We start from the raw sequence: 16,944 nt of genomic DNA, 5'->3' as shown, positions 1-16,944 counted from the left end.
CAGAACTCAGAAATTTGGGTCCCTCTTTAGATGTGCTTTACCTGTGAGTTTAACCATGGAGAGCCACTTCTGATGCAGAACAGGAAGAGAATTTGGTACAGTGGATATTTCGATGTAATGATTTGCCCAATTTCCAAATGTATGCTCTTGGTTGTATTTCAGATTGAAGTGGAGGTTGAATTTTTGCCATAATGAGGTTGCCCTTTTAGAAGGAAAAACTTGTCACACACATCTAGAATTACAGCTGATATTGAACCTCATATTACTGTCCTCCTATGCGGACAGAAATCAGGGGTACATCTACGGCTGAAGAGACAGTGGTTTAATTTCTGATTGTACTACAGAGTCCTCACATGATCTAGAACAAACCACATCCTTTCTCTGGGTCATAACTGTAAGACAGGAATAATAATTATTCATTTTGCCTGCCAGGTGAATTGACTGGAATCTAATGAGCCCACTAGCTCTCAAAAGCCTGCAGTAATTACGTTCTAGTTCACTGAGGCATTAGTCTCTCGCATACACCGCCTGTCACCGTACATACCTGTACAAATGTGGCACCATGTGCTATCAGATCACATTCCTTGTGTTTTCACTGCTGGCTGCATTTCGTTGCTCGGTAAATGACTACGGAAGGTTTAAAGCAGTGGAAAACCAAGCTGTTATTGCTCCCGTAGCACCTCAAAGAAGAGAGGATGTCCTGTGAGGAAGGAACAGCGCCTTTAAATGTTCAACTTCAAATGCTCAATGTTCCCAGCTATTTGTAGTCTGCACCTTTGTCTGAATTGCATCTTTTTTAGATAATCCTCTGTTCTCTTCACCCACCTGATTCTTTGCACACTTACTTTTCTCTTCCAAAATGTGCTATATCTTGTCAATTACATACTATAGAATCATATTAATACTTTTGTCATGAGTATGTTGACAGTGAAGGGTTATTGAATTGCTTTGACACCAATTGCTCTATGGTAGACACCCTTCTTCTCTTGGGATCACAGCAGGTTAAAAACAAGGAAGGTTCAGGTTGTATGCAGTGAAGAAGTCTTCTAAATAGAAGAACATGGGATTAATAAATATTCATTGTATTTTGTTGGACTGAACTCTAGAAAGAGCCTGGCTTCACTTAACACTCATTATTTTTCCAATCTCATTTTCAGAGGAAAAGTTAAACTAGAGGACTTTCTTTTCACAAGTAACAGTTTATTAAATTCTACATTTCCATCTGTTCATGCTGACACACCTTCAGTGGCTCAATGTGAATCATTTACTAATTATTTTCTGGAGAAAACTTAATTCACTTGGGTTTTCATTGCCTCTTGATTCAGCTGTTGAAGTGCAGTCAGCCTGTGGTTTTCATCGGTGTTGTTTCAATCATGGAGTAAGTTTCTCAGACAGGTCCATGGGAGATTAGTGGCTTTCTGTTCCGTCTCAGAGAGCGTTCTGAGGTGCTGGGACTGCTACTAACTGGCAGTGGCTCTATGAGGATTAGTTGCTGCTACACTGGAGAGAAAGTTTTGCTTGTGCGTCCATCTTCAAACTTGCCACATCTGGCTTACTGTTTGATGTCTGATCGGCTTTACAGGACAGCAGGGTACCTGTATGTGACAACCTTGTCTGTTGGTAACACGAGTGATTTAGCACTTCAGGCGTGAGGTAACGTGTCTCCTCTTGGAAAAAGCTGTGCCTGTGTGCACAACAGGCCACGTTCATCTGTCTGTGACCTCAGACATGGACCAGGGGAACCTAGTGCAACATTCAGAAAACCTTTAGGAGTATCTTGAAACGCTGTGCTGCCATCCAATGTCTTAAATGATTACGGTTCTGTGCAATAGTTTATGTTATGCTGTAAGCCCCAGGCTCTGCATTGTAATTTCATTACTATCACAAAAGTCTTTGCATCTCTCTCAAATAAATATTTCACTGAAATATCTGCCTTGTTACAGTTGCAGAAGAGTTGGGATCAAATTTGGTAAACATTTCCCAACGCCACACATTAAGCATTTCGTGGGCAATGGGGAAATGACTGTCATCTTATGTATTTTTGTTAGATCTTGCCAACTTTGTAGCAGGGGTGGGAGTTGGTACTCGTCTAAAAACGTCCAACAAATGAGCTCTTTGAGAGGTAGGTATTTTTGCTGATTTATTTAATAATCTGACTCTCTGAATTTGTCTATACTGAACTAACCCACAGAAGTTATAATAGGGTGCAATTGCACAGAGAAATAGTATTTGAATGACATGTAAAAACCTAAAAATGTTTCCTGGCTCATTAATTTAACTATTTGCAAAAAAAAAAAAAAAAAAAAACAAAAAAAACCAAACAACTCAGGGGCATTGGTACGAAGAACAAATTGTAGTCTAATTCTTCCAGGTTGTGTTCCAAATGGAATGGAACGAGTTATTTTTCCTTGTCTTGGTAAGCTATTTTGCTAATGTGTGCTATGAAACAACTGCACCAGCACATTTCATCAGTGACTTTTCTGATGAATCTCTGTATCTAGCTCACTGAATTTTGGAAGGTGGAAATGGAATTTACATCTGCCACTGGACCTCAGTTCTGCAGCTGAACCTGTTCCTAGCTGTAAACCAGAAGATGATTCTAGATCAAGGCACTGTGCGGTGTGTTTAAAGCCTCACACTACTAGTCTAGGTCGTTTTTGTCCACAAACATAGTTTGTGAAGCTTATGAAAATGCCTCATGGGAAAGGTGAAGAAGTGTGTACTGATCATGAACTGTTTCACCGAATGCAGTTAAGAGTTTGTCCCAGTGTGGTCTCAACTTTTTGTGCCTACCTCTCTTAGCTGTGTTTGGGAGCCAGCTTTTATGAATGAAGGACAAAAGCAAATGAAAGACTACAGTCTAAATAGTTTTTTCAAACAATTTAGCCTCATTTTTCCTTCTGATTATTTAGGATCTGTTTTCAGGATTGGAATAGGTTGACAAAAGGCTCACACAAACATATATCAGCCTAAGGCAAGTCCGCTACTGTAAAGTTTCTGTTCTCAGTTGCATTAACTTTTTTGTGTTCCCTGTCTGGAATATCTCCAACCCAAGGAAGAGGTGGTGATGTTTTATCTTTTCATGACAGTCTTGCAAACTTACGTGATAGTAAAGCAATGGAAATAGATTGAGCCAATGTGGAGCCCAGTAGCCACTCCTACTCAAACTCATGTCCTTCACAACATTTGTTTAATTCTTCTCTGTCCCCTCAAAGTATTGCCTCATAGTTTGATTATCGGGAGACTGGGTTATTCTAACGTTTTGCTCCTTCGATTAGCTGATAAACCAGTTAATGGATTTTGCATTTACACTCTCTCATATTCAGTTTTACTCTTGTTTTCTATTCTCTTTGCTTATTTCGTGTTGAAATGCAGAAGGGCTATTTTTACCACGTTGGCCATTTTTGAAAAATTTGTCCCCTGGTATTTTTACCCTAGGATGATCTTTTGTTAGTTTAGGTGGGCATTTGTGTTTTGTATTACACTAGAAATGCCACAGTTAATCAGCACCAGGTTTGGTCCTTTTCTTTCACCCTCCTTTTGTAGATATTCCTTGAGGTAATCATGAGCCTTACTAGTTTGTAATTGCTTGCATCTGCATTTTACAGACATACTGTTTTGGACCCTGTGAATTATTTTTTTTTACAATTGCATTCAGTGAGTCTTCTCTTGTGTCAGAATCTGGCTTCTGCAACTGATCTCATTCAAGGTGTGTACACATTTCTTTAACCTGTCTGAGAACAAAGCTCTAGATACAGAAATTTAAGAAAACCCTGGTCATCTTCGACTCAGTAAGAGCTCAACACTTCAGTTGTCTGCTGTCTGGGTTCTGACCCGAGCTGAATTACACCACTCTGGGTGTGATGAACAGGCAGACCAGAACTCTGTCAGGCAGAGAGATCAGGAGGAGCACTTTACAGAAACTTACTGGGTACTGCAGTGTTGTTCATCTTTTCCTCTCTTCCTTTACACAAGGATGTACATTGCATTTAGGGATGTGCCTGTCTCCTAGATTTCAAGTAATATCTCTGTTGATTCCTGGCAAAGGGGGAAGAAAAGCTGTAGGTCAGATTTTACATTCTGTCTTTCTATATCACAGACAACAAGTATTAACTGCAGTTTTTGCTTTGCCTTCCCTAAGCAGGCCTTGTCTCTTCCTAGATGAACACTTCACCCCACAGGTTCACAGCTTCAGAAATGTGCATCTGTTTCATGGGCTGGGTGCCACAGGGCACACCAGGAGCCTTAGCTATTGGCTGCAAAGTGGGCAGGCAAGGATGGGGCAGAGAGAGGAGCAGGAGAAAGGATGGGCTAGCAAAAGCAAATATTCTGCCACTTCCTTAGGGAAAGTTTGCAGAGAACCAGCTGGCACCTTAATGAAGTCTCCTTTGGGATTTGCAGCGTGATAAGGCTCTATGAAGCAACCCTGCTTTTTCACAGACTGCCCTGCAAATGTGCAGGCCAGGGAACCTGGCAAGGGAGTGATAGGAAAACGGAGATGCTTTTGGTCACTTGCATTGGGCTGAACTTCCCACTGTTTTTCCCGATTACCCCGCTGATACTTAGAAGCCTGCACTGTGTTGCATCTGCCCCCATTCACCTCACCCTCTCTTTCATAGCCCTTGGTAAGCACTTTTTCACAGTGTGAGGTCTTTCATCATATGACTAAAGGTTTGGTAGTGGGGTGTTGGGTGTTTTTTGAGTCCTCCTCCCATAGTGTGTACCAGGAGGCAGGATTCCTTCCACTGTCAATAACCCTGTAGAGTAAGGACAACACAGAAATTAGGATACCAAGGTATTAAACTAGATGCTGTTTTCAATCAGTATAGCATTAGGGGGGGTTTAGTTAACTTAGTTGTCTAGTTAGATTACTCCTTCTCCCCAGTAAATGGCTTTATCAAAAGCATCTAGACATCTGTTGTACAGTATTCATCTGTTTCGGAGGCCTAGGAGGACAGGTAACTGAAAGCATTTCATGTGACAGGAATTTTGAAGCAAGCTGTTGCAATATCATGAAGTATCAGAGTATGCTGGAGGAGACCACGAAGAGCACTGAAGACAGTTTTGGGGAATAAGCAGGGAATTTGGTGTCAGAGTTTAACCTGGAGGTAACGACTTTCTATGTCTGCCCAGATTTACAGCATTATGAATGTGATGGGAACAGATAAAATAGCCCTGTCCAGTTAAAAAGCAGACTAGTGAGACAGTTACAGTCTCTTTTTATAAGTCTATTAAAAGTTTATGGTCTTTCACAGGCTGTGTGGAAGCAATAAAGCTATTATGTCTCATTTTAATGGGCAGAGACTGTAACACAAATAGAAAGTGGTGGGAATGCAATACCCTTTCCCCCCCTGATGTGTAACAGCAATAAACTCTTCTGGTCGGCCTTAGATGCCATGTTGTGATTCCCTGATACAGGGAGGAAGGTGGTATGTTATTAGAGGTGGTACTTGCTATTCACTAACAGCAGGAGGTTACAGAAACAGTGCTGTGACACTCCCACAGATTTCTGCATAAAAACAAACCGCATCCACAGCCCTCAATAGCTCTGAAACAGTCATCCTACAGTCGTCATTTAGGAACAGGCCTTGCACAGTTTTTAAGCTTACCTGTGGAGCGAGTGGGTAGGCTAGATTTTGGATTTAGAGGAAATTCTTGCGTCTAACATACTAACCTAGTTAGACAGATTCTTTTGAGCCTGCTCAGCTTGCCGCAGTCTCTTTGATAATAAAGTCACAGTCATAGGTTCTCCAGAGCACATCATTGCTCTGAAGTGAATTTGAATAATGTTACTCACAGTTAAGATCATTTCTGTATTCAACTGATTATAACTAAAATACATGTTTTTAAAAAATATGAAAACATACAGATAATGTGTGTTTATGATTATGTGGAATTCCCAAGATTTGAGGAACTACTGAAATCTGTTATCAGTCTTCACATCTAATTTATAGCAGGGAAACCAGAGATCAAGGGGGAAAAGTATTATTACTAATATCACACAGGAAATCTATTGTAAAATCAGAATAGGAACCTATAGAGTTTACTTCTCTGTTTTATATTTCAGTTACAAATGCTTTTCTCCCCTGCAGAAACTGCCTCAGTTTCAATTTTAAACAAAGATTATGTTTATTACTCTCATGTTATGAGAGCTTTTATCCCAAAATATTTAAATTGTTTGTGAACAGAATGGATTCCTAGACACATGCGTTAGAATAGCTTTATCTTGCCACCCGTGTGGCTCTGAAATTAAATTTCAGAACACTTGTGCTGGTTGTTCTTTAGGACTGTGCTGGCTTGAGCTGCCTGCTCTCCAGTGTAATTCCTTCCATATTGTTGGCATTAGAAATAATTCTGAATGGGAGAGATACCTACTTATTGGTATCAAAGTCACATTTTTATGCAAGGCTGTGGCTGCTTTCTATTCCTCCCCTTAATTTTTCAATGATTATGTTATTTCATAAAAAATTTACCAAGTATTTTTTGTCCAAAAAGATTTTCTTGCACATTTCTGGAAGATGTTATCCTAGGATAATTTTTGCTGTTTAGGGGCAATTGTTTAGGACTTAATCTTGTACATTTTTTCTTCACTTATAAATGACTTCACTTTGGAACCTTTTGAATATCCATGTGGTCTCATATTGGTTCCTACTTGGTGTCGTGGTTTGGGCCTGGTTGGCAGCCAACCACAATGCAGCAGCTCTCTCTCCCTTCCCCTCAGGCAATGAGAAGGGACAGAGAGCCAGGCTTGGGGTTCGAGATAGGACTGGGATGGGGAGAAAATCCCCCTTTATGGTCACGAGCAAAAGGCAGACTCATTAGGGGAAGAAAAAAACCCATACATCTATTACAGACACTAACAACACGTAACAGATTAGCACAGTGAGAAGCATTGCCACATCTTGAGAACACCTTCCCCCACCCCTCCCTTCTTCCCGGGCTCAGCTCTGCTCCCGATATCTCTACCTCCTCCCCCAGTGGCGCAGGGGCAGGGAATGGGGGGTGCAGGCAGCGCTGCTGCTTTCTTCATCTTCGGTGAGAGGAGTGTCCAAAACTTGTTCCTCCTGCTCCATCGTGGTCCCCCTCTCACAGCAGACAGTCCTCCACAAACTTTCTCCGACATGAGTCCCTCCCACGGGCCGCAGCGTTCCCCACACTGCTCCGTCATGGGTCACCAACTTCCTCCGACTGGAGCCCCTCCCACGGCTGCAGCCCTTCCCGAGCTGCTCCGGCATGGGACTCCCCCGCATGCTGCAATCCTCCCAGCGCTGAATTACAGCAGCAGGGCTGCCTTTTCCCACAAGACCCCGGCCTTCTTTGGGCACAGCACCTTGATCATCTGAGCAGGAGCAACAGGCCATAAATCAATGTCTGCTCCACCGTAGATCTCCATGGGTGGCAGGGGGGGCCGCCCTGCCATCTCCCCACAGGATACAGGGGGGTCTCTGCTCCGGCACACCTCCCCCCTCCTTTCTTCCTCCGTTCCTCCACTGACCTTGGTGTTCATGCAGCTGCAGCAACTCCTCCTCACAAGTCTGACTGCTCATCACCACGTCCTTTCTTAAATACGTCATTGCAGAGGCGCAGCTGATTGGCTCAATTTCCCAAACAGAAGTGGAGCTGACGTGGAGCTGGGGGAGCTTCAAGAAGGTTCTCACAGGGGGCTTCCCTGATAGCCCCCTCCCCTGCCACCAAAAAACTCCACCACTCACTCAACCCAGGACACTTGGGAACAGTATTGTTCCATTCCATGAGAACAAATACAGTAGCAAAATTTGCCATAGATTATTATCTGATGTTTTCTGCTAATTGGTTTCAAAAATCATCTTAGATTTTACTGTACCTGTAGTTATTGCTTGTAATCTGACATGTGCCATCCATTAGAGGAAAGAATTTTTAGAAAACAGAAAGATCAGATGTTAAAATTATTCTGACTGAGCATTTCTCTATGTTGACAGAATTTTACAACAGTGATAGATTTTGTGGGGTTTTACTCACTGTAACTCACACTGCTTTCGTTATCGGTTTTATTTTCATAGGTTTTATATTTCACTGGGGTATCTCTGCATCTAGGACCACCCACTGAAAGGCTGACTTGTGAATTATCATTCATTTTTTCTGTACATGCCGACCAGTGTGTTACCTTTTATTAATGTGATGCTGTTTCCTGCAACTGCTGCTGTATTGTCTTAGCCCTTTATAAACTATCTGTGACTAGCTGTCAAATACAATCCGTTCAAATGAATTTCAAGTTTCACAGTCTGTCATAAGAAAAACAAACAAACGATATCATCCGTCTCTTACCTGTGAGTGCTGAGCATCCGTGATGATGGAGAAGCACTTCTGGAGAGCTCCGTGGCCTTAGCAAGCAACACTTCAAAGAAGGTGTTACCTTCACTACACGTGACACTTCATGGCAAAATCAAGGCTGTCAGGTTGTGCATCTCCCGGTATTCTTTTCTCTTGCTCAGCCCTGTGTGTACAGATGTTGTATCTAAACTCTTCGGCGATCTGCCACAGGGCTTTTTTAGCAGCCAGTTACAGGTGTTTGGTTTTCTGCTTAGAGGTCAGTGGTGCACATCTGTTGTCTCACAAAAAGAACTTTGCAGCCCTACTTTGCTCACAAGCACGGATATCTCTTCCAGTCAGCAACACCTATCCACTTACAGCTCTTCAATTATGGAAGCTGAACACAGCTTCTGCAGCAATCTTTGTTAAAGACAGTGAAAAGTAGTGCTTAGCAAAACAAGAGGCATTTCTTTCCTTCTTTTTCTTTTCCAAACGTATCTAAAGCTTTTTCGAGCTTGCAGTTGTATGTATCTGCAAACTGTTCAGTCATCTGTGTAGCCAAGTAGCCTTGACTCCTGCAGCAGGGTATCCTCACAGTCCAGCTCAGGCCACAGTTTCTTTGATGCATACTACACCTGGAGTTTTCCAAAAGTCTCTGCCAAGAGTCCAAAGAGCAAATGGGCACAGAGGCGTCTCTTCTTCCATATCCACAGTTGAGATTATGCCCAGACCACCGTGGAGTCCCTGGGCAATACAGGGTGAAATCCAAGGCCCTTGAACCTTTCCTCTGTAGCTCAAGAGACTTCAGGCCTCTGGTGAAGCATACTTTGGCTTGCACTGCAAAAATAAATATAGAAATGGTACCAATAACACAATCTAGGTTGTAGCAAAACACAAAGGAATTTTTGTATTCACTTGTTATGAGGATCTAAACCATTTAACAAATTGCTTAACCTCACACTGGTAATTTTTACAGCCTCCGTTGCCTCGGTTATTTGTATATTGCTAATTCTATCCTTGCCTTGTGCACTGCTCCACAGCTACTGCTCCAGACCCTGCAAGTCTGGGAACAGATGCAGAACCAAGCCTTGCTCCTGCCAAGCTTTCTAAAAACAGCTCATCCCAGGGTCTTCACTGCGCTGGCACTCTCTGCAGAGGCAGGGAGAGAGATGGCAGGATTTATTGAAGTGTGAGCTCCAGCTCATTCCCTTTGCTTTCTAGTAGTGGCATACAATCCAATCTGTGTTGCTCTGGGAAAGTGAGAATACATCAGCCTCAACATATGTTTTGGTTTTTTCCCTAGTGAAAAGCTTTTCCTCACTCGATATTAGAAAGGTATTTAATATATCCAGTAGTCTCCTGATGTTTATCTGACTATGTGAAAAAAACCTGTCTTTTGTGGCATTTGGTTTTTCTTTTTTCTTTCTTTTTTTTTTTTTTTAAGAAAAAAGTCTGTGTGGCTATTTTCTGGGGGTTCTTTGTAATTTTTTTTATATTCCATGAATGTTAAATTTAATGCAAAAATATTTTATAAATCCATTTGTAAAATGTAAAAGCCAAGAAACACTGGAACAACAAGGTGTTATTTTAAGATCTACAAGAAAAAATACGATTAATGCCTTCTCTTCCACATGCAAAAATATATTCTGTTCTTTGTTATTGTTGCCATTGCAATTGCTTACAAATCATTCTGATTTGGGGAGAAAATGGCTACCTGAAGCTGAAGCTAGATGCTGCCACCCATAGGCTTAATCCACACTCTGCTTTGATTTAATGCTAGTTTAACTATACCTTTTCTGAAACCTGTATAAACTAAATCATATAGCTCTCATTTGAGATGTGCTGTATGAAAGATTTATAAGAATGTCTATAATACTGCAGCTGCATCCACATAGAAAATTAGTAATGGTGAATTCAGCCATTTTTTAAGGCATTTGAGTTAGGCAGCAAAGTCACTTTTAGGCCAACCTTTGCACCAAGACTGAAATCGGGTGCCCAGGAGGACCCGGGAACGGCAGCTGCTCACTCTGCTCCATTGCTGTGACAATACTTGTGGTAAAAACCTCTCTTCCTCCCTCTAAATTTAGAAACTGGTTTAAAAAAAAAAAACCAAACAAACAAGTTAGCAGAAAAAGGGGTGGTCAGCCTGGAGGGGATTATGTAGGTTGATAACAATGTATTAAGCTTTGTGGTTCTCACTAAGATTAATGAGGATCGTGGGAAAATAAATTCATTCCTGAAACTGTTGCAGTATTCACAGCTCAACCCTGTGCCTTGAATCAGTGAAAATATGTCACAAGTGCTCATTTCTTCTATCAGGGAATTTAGATTGGGAAGCTTCACTGCTCCCAGCACGGGAGTGCTGCCCTGCCCTCTCCGCAGAGCTCTGGTCACCCCTGTTCTGCACAGGCTTTGGAAGTTACAGGTCATGCCCGTGTGAAGAGGAAGGGATTTATTCATGTCATTATCACGCTGCATATTTGTTACCCTTGGCTCTCCCATTCCTGGCGAGAGCCGTGTTTTATAGCTGTGGGTTCTGATAGCTCACAACTAAAGGTCTGCACTATACACACGGGTACGGCAGTAGAATGCTGTGCAGGTGCAGCATCTGGCACCCGGTGGTGTGTGAAGCACAGAGTTTGGTTGCTCTCCCTTAATCATCTTCATAGCCAAATAGGAGTTTCATAGCAAATGAGATTATTCTGGGCTCTCTCCCTGGAAAATGTCTTCGTTCCCAGAATGTTTGAAGCTAGGAAATAATTACTGTTGCTTTTCTTGTTGCTTGTTAGCCAATTATGCCTGCTGAAGACATAGCTGAAATACATTAGAAGAGACATAAGCCAGATTTTGTGCTTGTGTGAACTGAGGAGAGGAATGTGCATCTGATCACTTGTTCCTTTGGATTCTGTAATTTGTGTTTGGGAATTGAAGTAGTGAAGGGATGTACCCTCACACTTGTGGCTGGGGGGGAAATACCCCTGTTTTTCTGTGGAAGGTGTAAAAAGAGTGTTTACACTTGGTAGGAGGATTTTTACCCACAGCCTGTGCTTTTTGCAGGTCTCTCCCTGAAGCTTTTAGAAAGGTGCTTGCAGGATTATCCTTGTTCAACTTGGTTTCCTTGCTTTCCTTCCACCTGACAGAGAAGCAGCGGGTCTGTCACTGTGATTCAGACTAAAGCTCAGCCAAATGCCTCCCCTACTGCTACCGTAAAAGCCAAGAGCCAGCTGTGCAGTGGAGCTGGCAGCCCCTGTAAGTGTCCTGTGAATTCCTAGCCCCGCCGTGTGTCCGTATCTCCACCAGCTTTCTCTGCTTCCCCCCGGGAGGAAATGCACGCTGCAGGGCTGGCCGGGTGGCTGAGCCGTGGCCCAGCAGGCTCCCCTGGGGGAGCAGAGCTTATTGCCACATCCCACCGGTGAACGGCCAGGCTCCCCGCGCCCTTTCGGAGCGTCCAGCTCCCTGACACCACAATCAGCAGAAACACGGAGGCCCCGCGGAGATTGCATCAATTTGGGCTGAATCTATCTCAAGCTTCAGCACTGGCTAGAAGGGACCAAGAAGGGTTGTTACGCGGAAGAGAACAGCTGCGTTGGTTTTGGACTCAGACTTCATACGTGGTTGTGTCTTACCATGCTGACGTAGCGAAACCTCGGGTGCCCCTGCCGAGGCCTGGCACCCGCTTTGGGTCATGGCATGTGTTTCAGGTTCCCCCTGAGCACCTTCTCAGGTATGAGGCTTGGCAGTCCAGGACTTCACCTAATTCCCTTGCCTTTAGCCCCGATACAAATATCACTCTGCAGGAACCTCTCTTGTTTTCAGTGAGCTTGTCCAGTTCAGCTATCGCATAATTTTCCTCATTCATATTATGACACTGAGCTAGTGCTTCCTCAGTTGTATCTGTAGCATGCAAATAGCTTAATGGACTGATGGTGTTGGAGTCCTGAGAGCAAATTCTCAACTTCCTAGTGAATCAGAAAACAGATTGGTGAATATGCATTTAATAGTAGGATGTTTTGAAAGGGATGCAATGTCTGAGTTCCCAAGATGAAAGTTAGAGGAAATAATTAAGAGCGAGAAAAGTATTGTAGACCTTGTTTCCATCTTCACTGGACACTCTTATGTCAGATGCTGAAGCTTCTTGGTAGAAGGAAGGAGGAGAGAGTCCTCTGCCTTGCTTGGCTGATGTATATGGCAGCTAACATCAAGAAAGACGATGAACACAACGCTTAATTGCCCAATGAAAGCAGGTATTCAGGCTCTTGGAAACTGTAGTTGCCTTTGTCTCAGTAGATTCCAGTATCTGCTACTTCTCTGACATTCCCATCAACTAAAAAATAAAGTAAAAAATAAAAAGAAACCTTTCTGGTGTGAGCAAAGTTACTTAAACATATGTATACTGGAAAGTTTGGGAATATGGGACATGGATCAGAAATTCTGGCAGGTAGATTTACCTCAAAATTAGAATTACTCTGAGAAGTTTGTGTAGCAGCAAATAAGATGTCTAAAGTGCAATTTAAAAATTAATATAGCAATGCTACTACTCGTCATGGTTTGAACTTGGCCGGCAGCCAAACATGCCGCAGCCGCTCGCCCACCCTCCCTTGCCCAGGGGATGGGGGAAAGAATTGGAGATGTAAAGGGAGGCTTGTAGGTTGAGATAAAAACGGTTTAATAATTGAAATAGAATAGAACAGTAACAATAATAGAAAGTACAAACAGATAACGCGCAATGCGATTGCTGACCACCCGCTGACCAACACCCAGCCCGTTCCCGGCCAGCGATCCCGAAATACCAAGATCCTGCAATCACAATCCTGGAAGTGAGAGAGAACCCCCCCATACCAGCTGCCCCTCCTCTATACAGTGAGCACGACGTTCCATGCTATGGAATATTTCATTGGCCAACTTGGGTCTGGTGCTCTGGCCGTGCTCCCTCCCTGCTGCTTGTGTACGGGCAGGACACGGGGAGTTGGAGAGTCCTTGAAATCTCAGCAGCAGCTGAAAACATCAGTGTGCTCTCAGCATTCTTCTCATACCAAATCTCACACTGAATCCGAAACACAGCACTATTCTAGCTACTAAGAAGAAAAATTAACTCTATCCCAGCTGAAACCAGGATACTAGTAATTAATCAGGATTGGCATTTGTCTAGTACACGGACAGAACTTTCTCTGACAGTGCAAACAGTCTGTGTGTGGAGATTCTGGGCTCAGTATAAGCACAATGGCATTGTTCACCTGGGTTCTATTTCAATTGTAACTATGCCTCTTGATTAAAAGAGGAAGAGGGAGAAGTATATTGATTTCTTCTACATAAAGAGTTGAATTCCAGAGGTGTTAATCCCTTTAATATTCAAATGTGTTTCATGTGTTTTTGCATGTACAGGATAGATAACAAAGAGGGAGAAGAGAATTTATCTTTACTTCAATAATTACTTCTAATTATTTACAACATAACAATCAACTGAATTGCTTTGTTTCTCTCCTGCAGCCTCCTCCTCAGATATATGATAAACAGCTGGATGAAAGGGAACATACAATTGAGGAATGGAAAGGTAAGCACAGTTAGAATTACACGGGAAGGGGTATTTCAGTGGCAAAACGGCCGTGTCCCACTGCCAGGCATGTCTGTGTAAAACTAAAAGAATTTCTTTGACATGAAGAATTGACACTAGCCCTACAAATCGGTGCTTTGGTAGGGAAAATACAAGAAATGTCCTGAGGACTACAATTATCTACACAGGTCAATGTTAAGATAGGGTGTGCAGATTCCAATGCTTCATTGAAATCAGAGGGTATCATCTGGAGAAGAGAGTGCGGCTCAGCAGGAGCACTGCATTGCTGTGCTGCTTCATTTCTAGATAGTGCAAAGTTAAACAAGTCATGCGTTCCAGTTTAACCTGATTTTTTCAGTTCAGCCCCAAGAAGAAATTACAGGAGAGGAGGGTAATGGAAGAGAGAGGTCTTAGGCAAGTAGAGCTGCCAGACTCATGAAGACAAGATAGGGCAGAGCTCGGGAGCTCATGGGAGGGCTACGACACTGTTTTGTGGTAGCTGTTTTGTTCCTGATCACAGGCACTGGCTCCTGTTTGTAACTGTTACAATTCTGTTTTCCAGAACTCATCTACAAAGAAGTAATGAATTCTGAAGAAAAGACTAAAAATGGCGTAGTAAAGGGACAGCCTTCTCCTTCAGGTACTCGGCCCCATAGAATAACTTTGATGCATTTTCTGTACTGACAAAAAGAGAATGGAGATAGCTAAAGCACTTGGGCTACACTTGCAGTTATGTAGACCAATTAAGAAGTTTCTATGAAATCCAGTGCTTCTCATGGGTTGACCTTGATTAATTGTGCTCCAGTGTCGTGTTAATACTTAAAAATTGGTCGGCTTGCTATTTGAGATACAGTTGTCCTGGTATTTTCTATGGAAAGATCTGTGGTTACAGATTATATTCCTGTGAGTGCGAAGGCTTATCTCACACTATTATTATTATAGTGCTTATGGATGGATAACCGAGCTAATACTCTGCTAGTTGATATAACAAAATTGGTGGTGTTAGCACACATCCCTCTGTTGGACACGTGGCACTGCGCTCCCTCCACGTAAGCATCTGGTACCCACGCTGGTAGTTGATCGTTTCAGAAGTCTGATAACATTGGAACAGCTTGCTGACAAGCTTGGTTGTCACTTCAGTGAGAAGGGAAAGTTGTCTTCAAACACAGATTCTTAAAGTCCCGTCACAAAAAAATCACAACTAAATTTTATCTGAGGAAAATTCACACCAGCAGTCTTTTCACAGAAATGCAAACTGTGACTGCCAGTACACGGAAATACGTATTTGTGAAGGTTCGCTTTCACCGGCAGACATGAAGGGCCCAGATTTGGAGCACAGTGTTCCAGTGGCATTTATGGGTAAAACTGTCTTCTGTAGAGCCTTTCCTCGGAGTAAAATAATTCAATTCAGTGTTCTTTGCATATTTTCAGAGAGATACTTTCTTAGCATTCTCATTTTTCACTTGCTGCTGAGCTAACAATGTTAGAACAAGAGTGCATCATTAGTAACTGACAGGGCAAGGGGAAACACGGCAACAACGGAGGAAGTTAATAGAGTGCTGGATGGTAATGTTAGAGCACTAGCACTGCACCTGGATTTTGAGATCAATGAAGTAAGATGCTGAAAACAATCCATTGGGTTCTTGCTGAGTAGCAAACGAAGTATAGGACTTGCAGATTTAATTTACCAAACTACCGTGCCATCACCGAAAAGAAACCTGGGTCCCTGACAAGCATCTGATAAATCCTCATTCTTAAATCTCTGTCCCCTGCAGAATGGTGGTTGCAGTCTGATTTACGATCAAGAAACATTGTAGTTGCTGCTTTCAGGAATTAACTATCCAGGGATTTCTTTATGTATTCCATGTTCTGTTTGACCTATGTGGAAGGTCTCTATTGTTTATGTAAAACATTTCCAAACATACAATATTGCCATTTCTTACCTTTCTTTTGCTGTTCCCTGTTGACTGTTTTTGGATTGTTAGGCGCCAACAAGTATAGCAACTATTTAAAAATTGCTCTGAGATGAGGTTGGTTTATGAAACAGTAGGTTTCCTGGGTTTTGTCACTTTGTGCACCTGACAACTTTTTTTTTTGGCTGAATGAAATACTGACAGAATGAGGTAAATGAGTGACCAGTTCTGAGCAGAAGGGAAACGTGGGAGACTACACACACAGTGACCGTCAGTTGGTGCTTTGGACAAGAATTCAGAGGGCTAAAATCTGGTGCTCTACAAATAATCAAAGCACGCACGCTGGAGATGAGTTTCCCTGATTCCTTCATCAGAACTTTTGGGGAGACAGCTGAAGCTGACAGCACCAAGGAGAATAGCTGTCCACTGATCACGCAGGCTGCTTAGGGTGTCTGTGTATCAGGGTGTTAGTCACTCAGTGCTCCCTCTTGTGCTGTGAAGAATTCATTAATAAAACATACAAGCTTGAAATGTGGGGCTTAGGGAGAACCTCAAGTACCCCTCGTGCTCACATGCAGCAAACAATATCAACTGTGTCTAAAACTACTCCCAAGTGATATTTCTACTGCCTGTTCCAAAAAAACTTCTGTAGGCTACCTTGTTTATTTTCAAGAAGATTTTGGTATTGTCTTGCCTCAATCTTTTTTTGCTGCAGTTTAATTCTGTTATTTCTTGTTCTGTCTTCAGAGAACAGTTTCCTCCATCTTCCTGGCAGCTTTTTGCTCACATGAATTCCATTATCGCATCCCTAATCAGTCTTCCTTCCTTTGACCTTTACTACCCACATCTTTCAATCTTACTGCTTTTCTCTACGCTTTATCTAGTTGACTTCTACCTTTCATAGATCACCGTGTCCAAACCTATCTGCTTAAGGCACTAGTAATGCTGAATTGAGTGGAAAGATTTGCATGTAGGTGTGTATATATATTACATAAATATGTAAGCAACACATGCAAACAACCTATGCATACACACATAAACATTTCATTTCATCTGAGATGGCAGTTTTTGCTTTTCTGTTCTTTCTATGCCACAGAATTGCTAAATGGTTCTATTTTATTTATAAATTCAGATGCTGTACCCCTTACTGACATGCTCACTATTCAGTGGGCCAATGCCGTTATCATTACT

The 16,944-nt window shown here is 42.4% G+C and overlaps 1 protein-coding gene across 7 annotated transcripts in view; it reads left to right on the top strand.

The window, feature by feature from the left end:
* The window catches only part of MAPK10 (mitogen-activated protein kinase 10), a 172,840-nt gene that overhangs the window by 142,823 nt on the left and 13,073 nt on the right, over positions 1–16,944 (top strand). For all 7 annotated transcript variants that reach the window (XM_042796704.1, XM_042796703.1, XM_042796705.1 and 4 more), the window contains 2 exons: positions 13,777–13,840; positions 14,403–14,480. In XM_042796704.1, coding sequence (XP_042652638.1) covers positions 13,777–13,840; positions 14,403–14,480 — 142 coding nt within the window. The remainder of the gene's footprint in view (positions 1–13,776; positions 13,841–14,402; positions 14,481–16,944) is intronic.

This window comes from Tyto alba, unplaced genomic scaffold, assembly GCF_018691265.1.
Source record: "Tyto alba isolate M040663 unplaced genomic scaffold, T.alba_DEE_v4.0 Super-Scaffold_23, whole genome shotgun sequence".
NCBI classification, from domain to species: domain Eukaryota; kingdom Metazoa; phylum Chordata; class Aves; order Strigiformes; family Tytonidae; genus Tyto; species Tyto alba.
The sequence above is the reverse complement of the archived record's forward strand: the minus strand, read 5'-3'. Positions and strand labels throughout refer to the sequence as shown.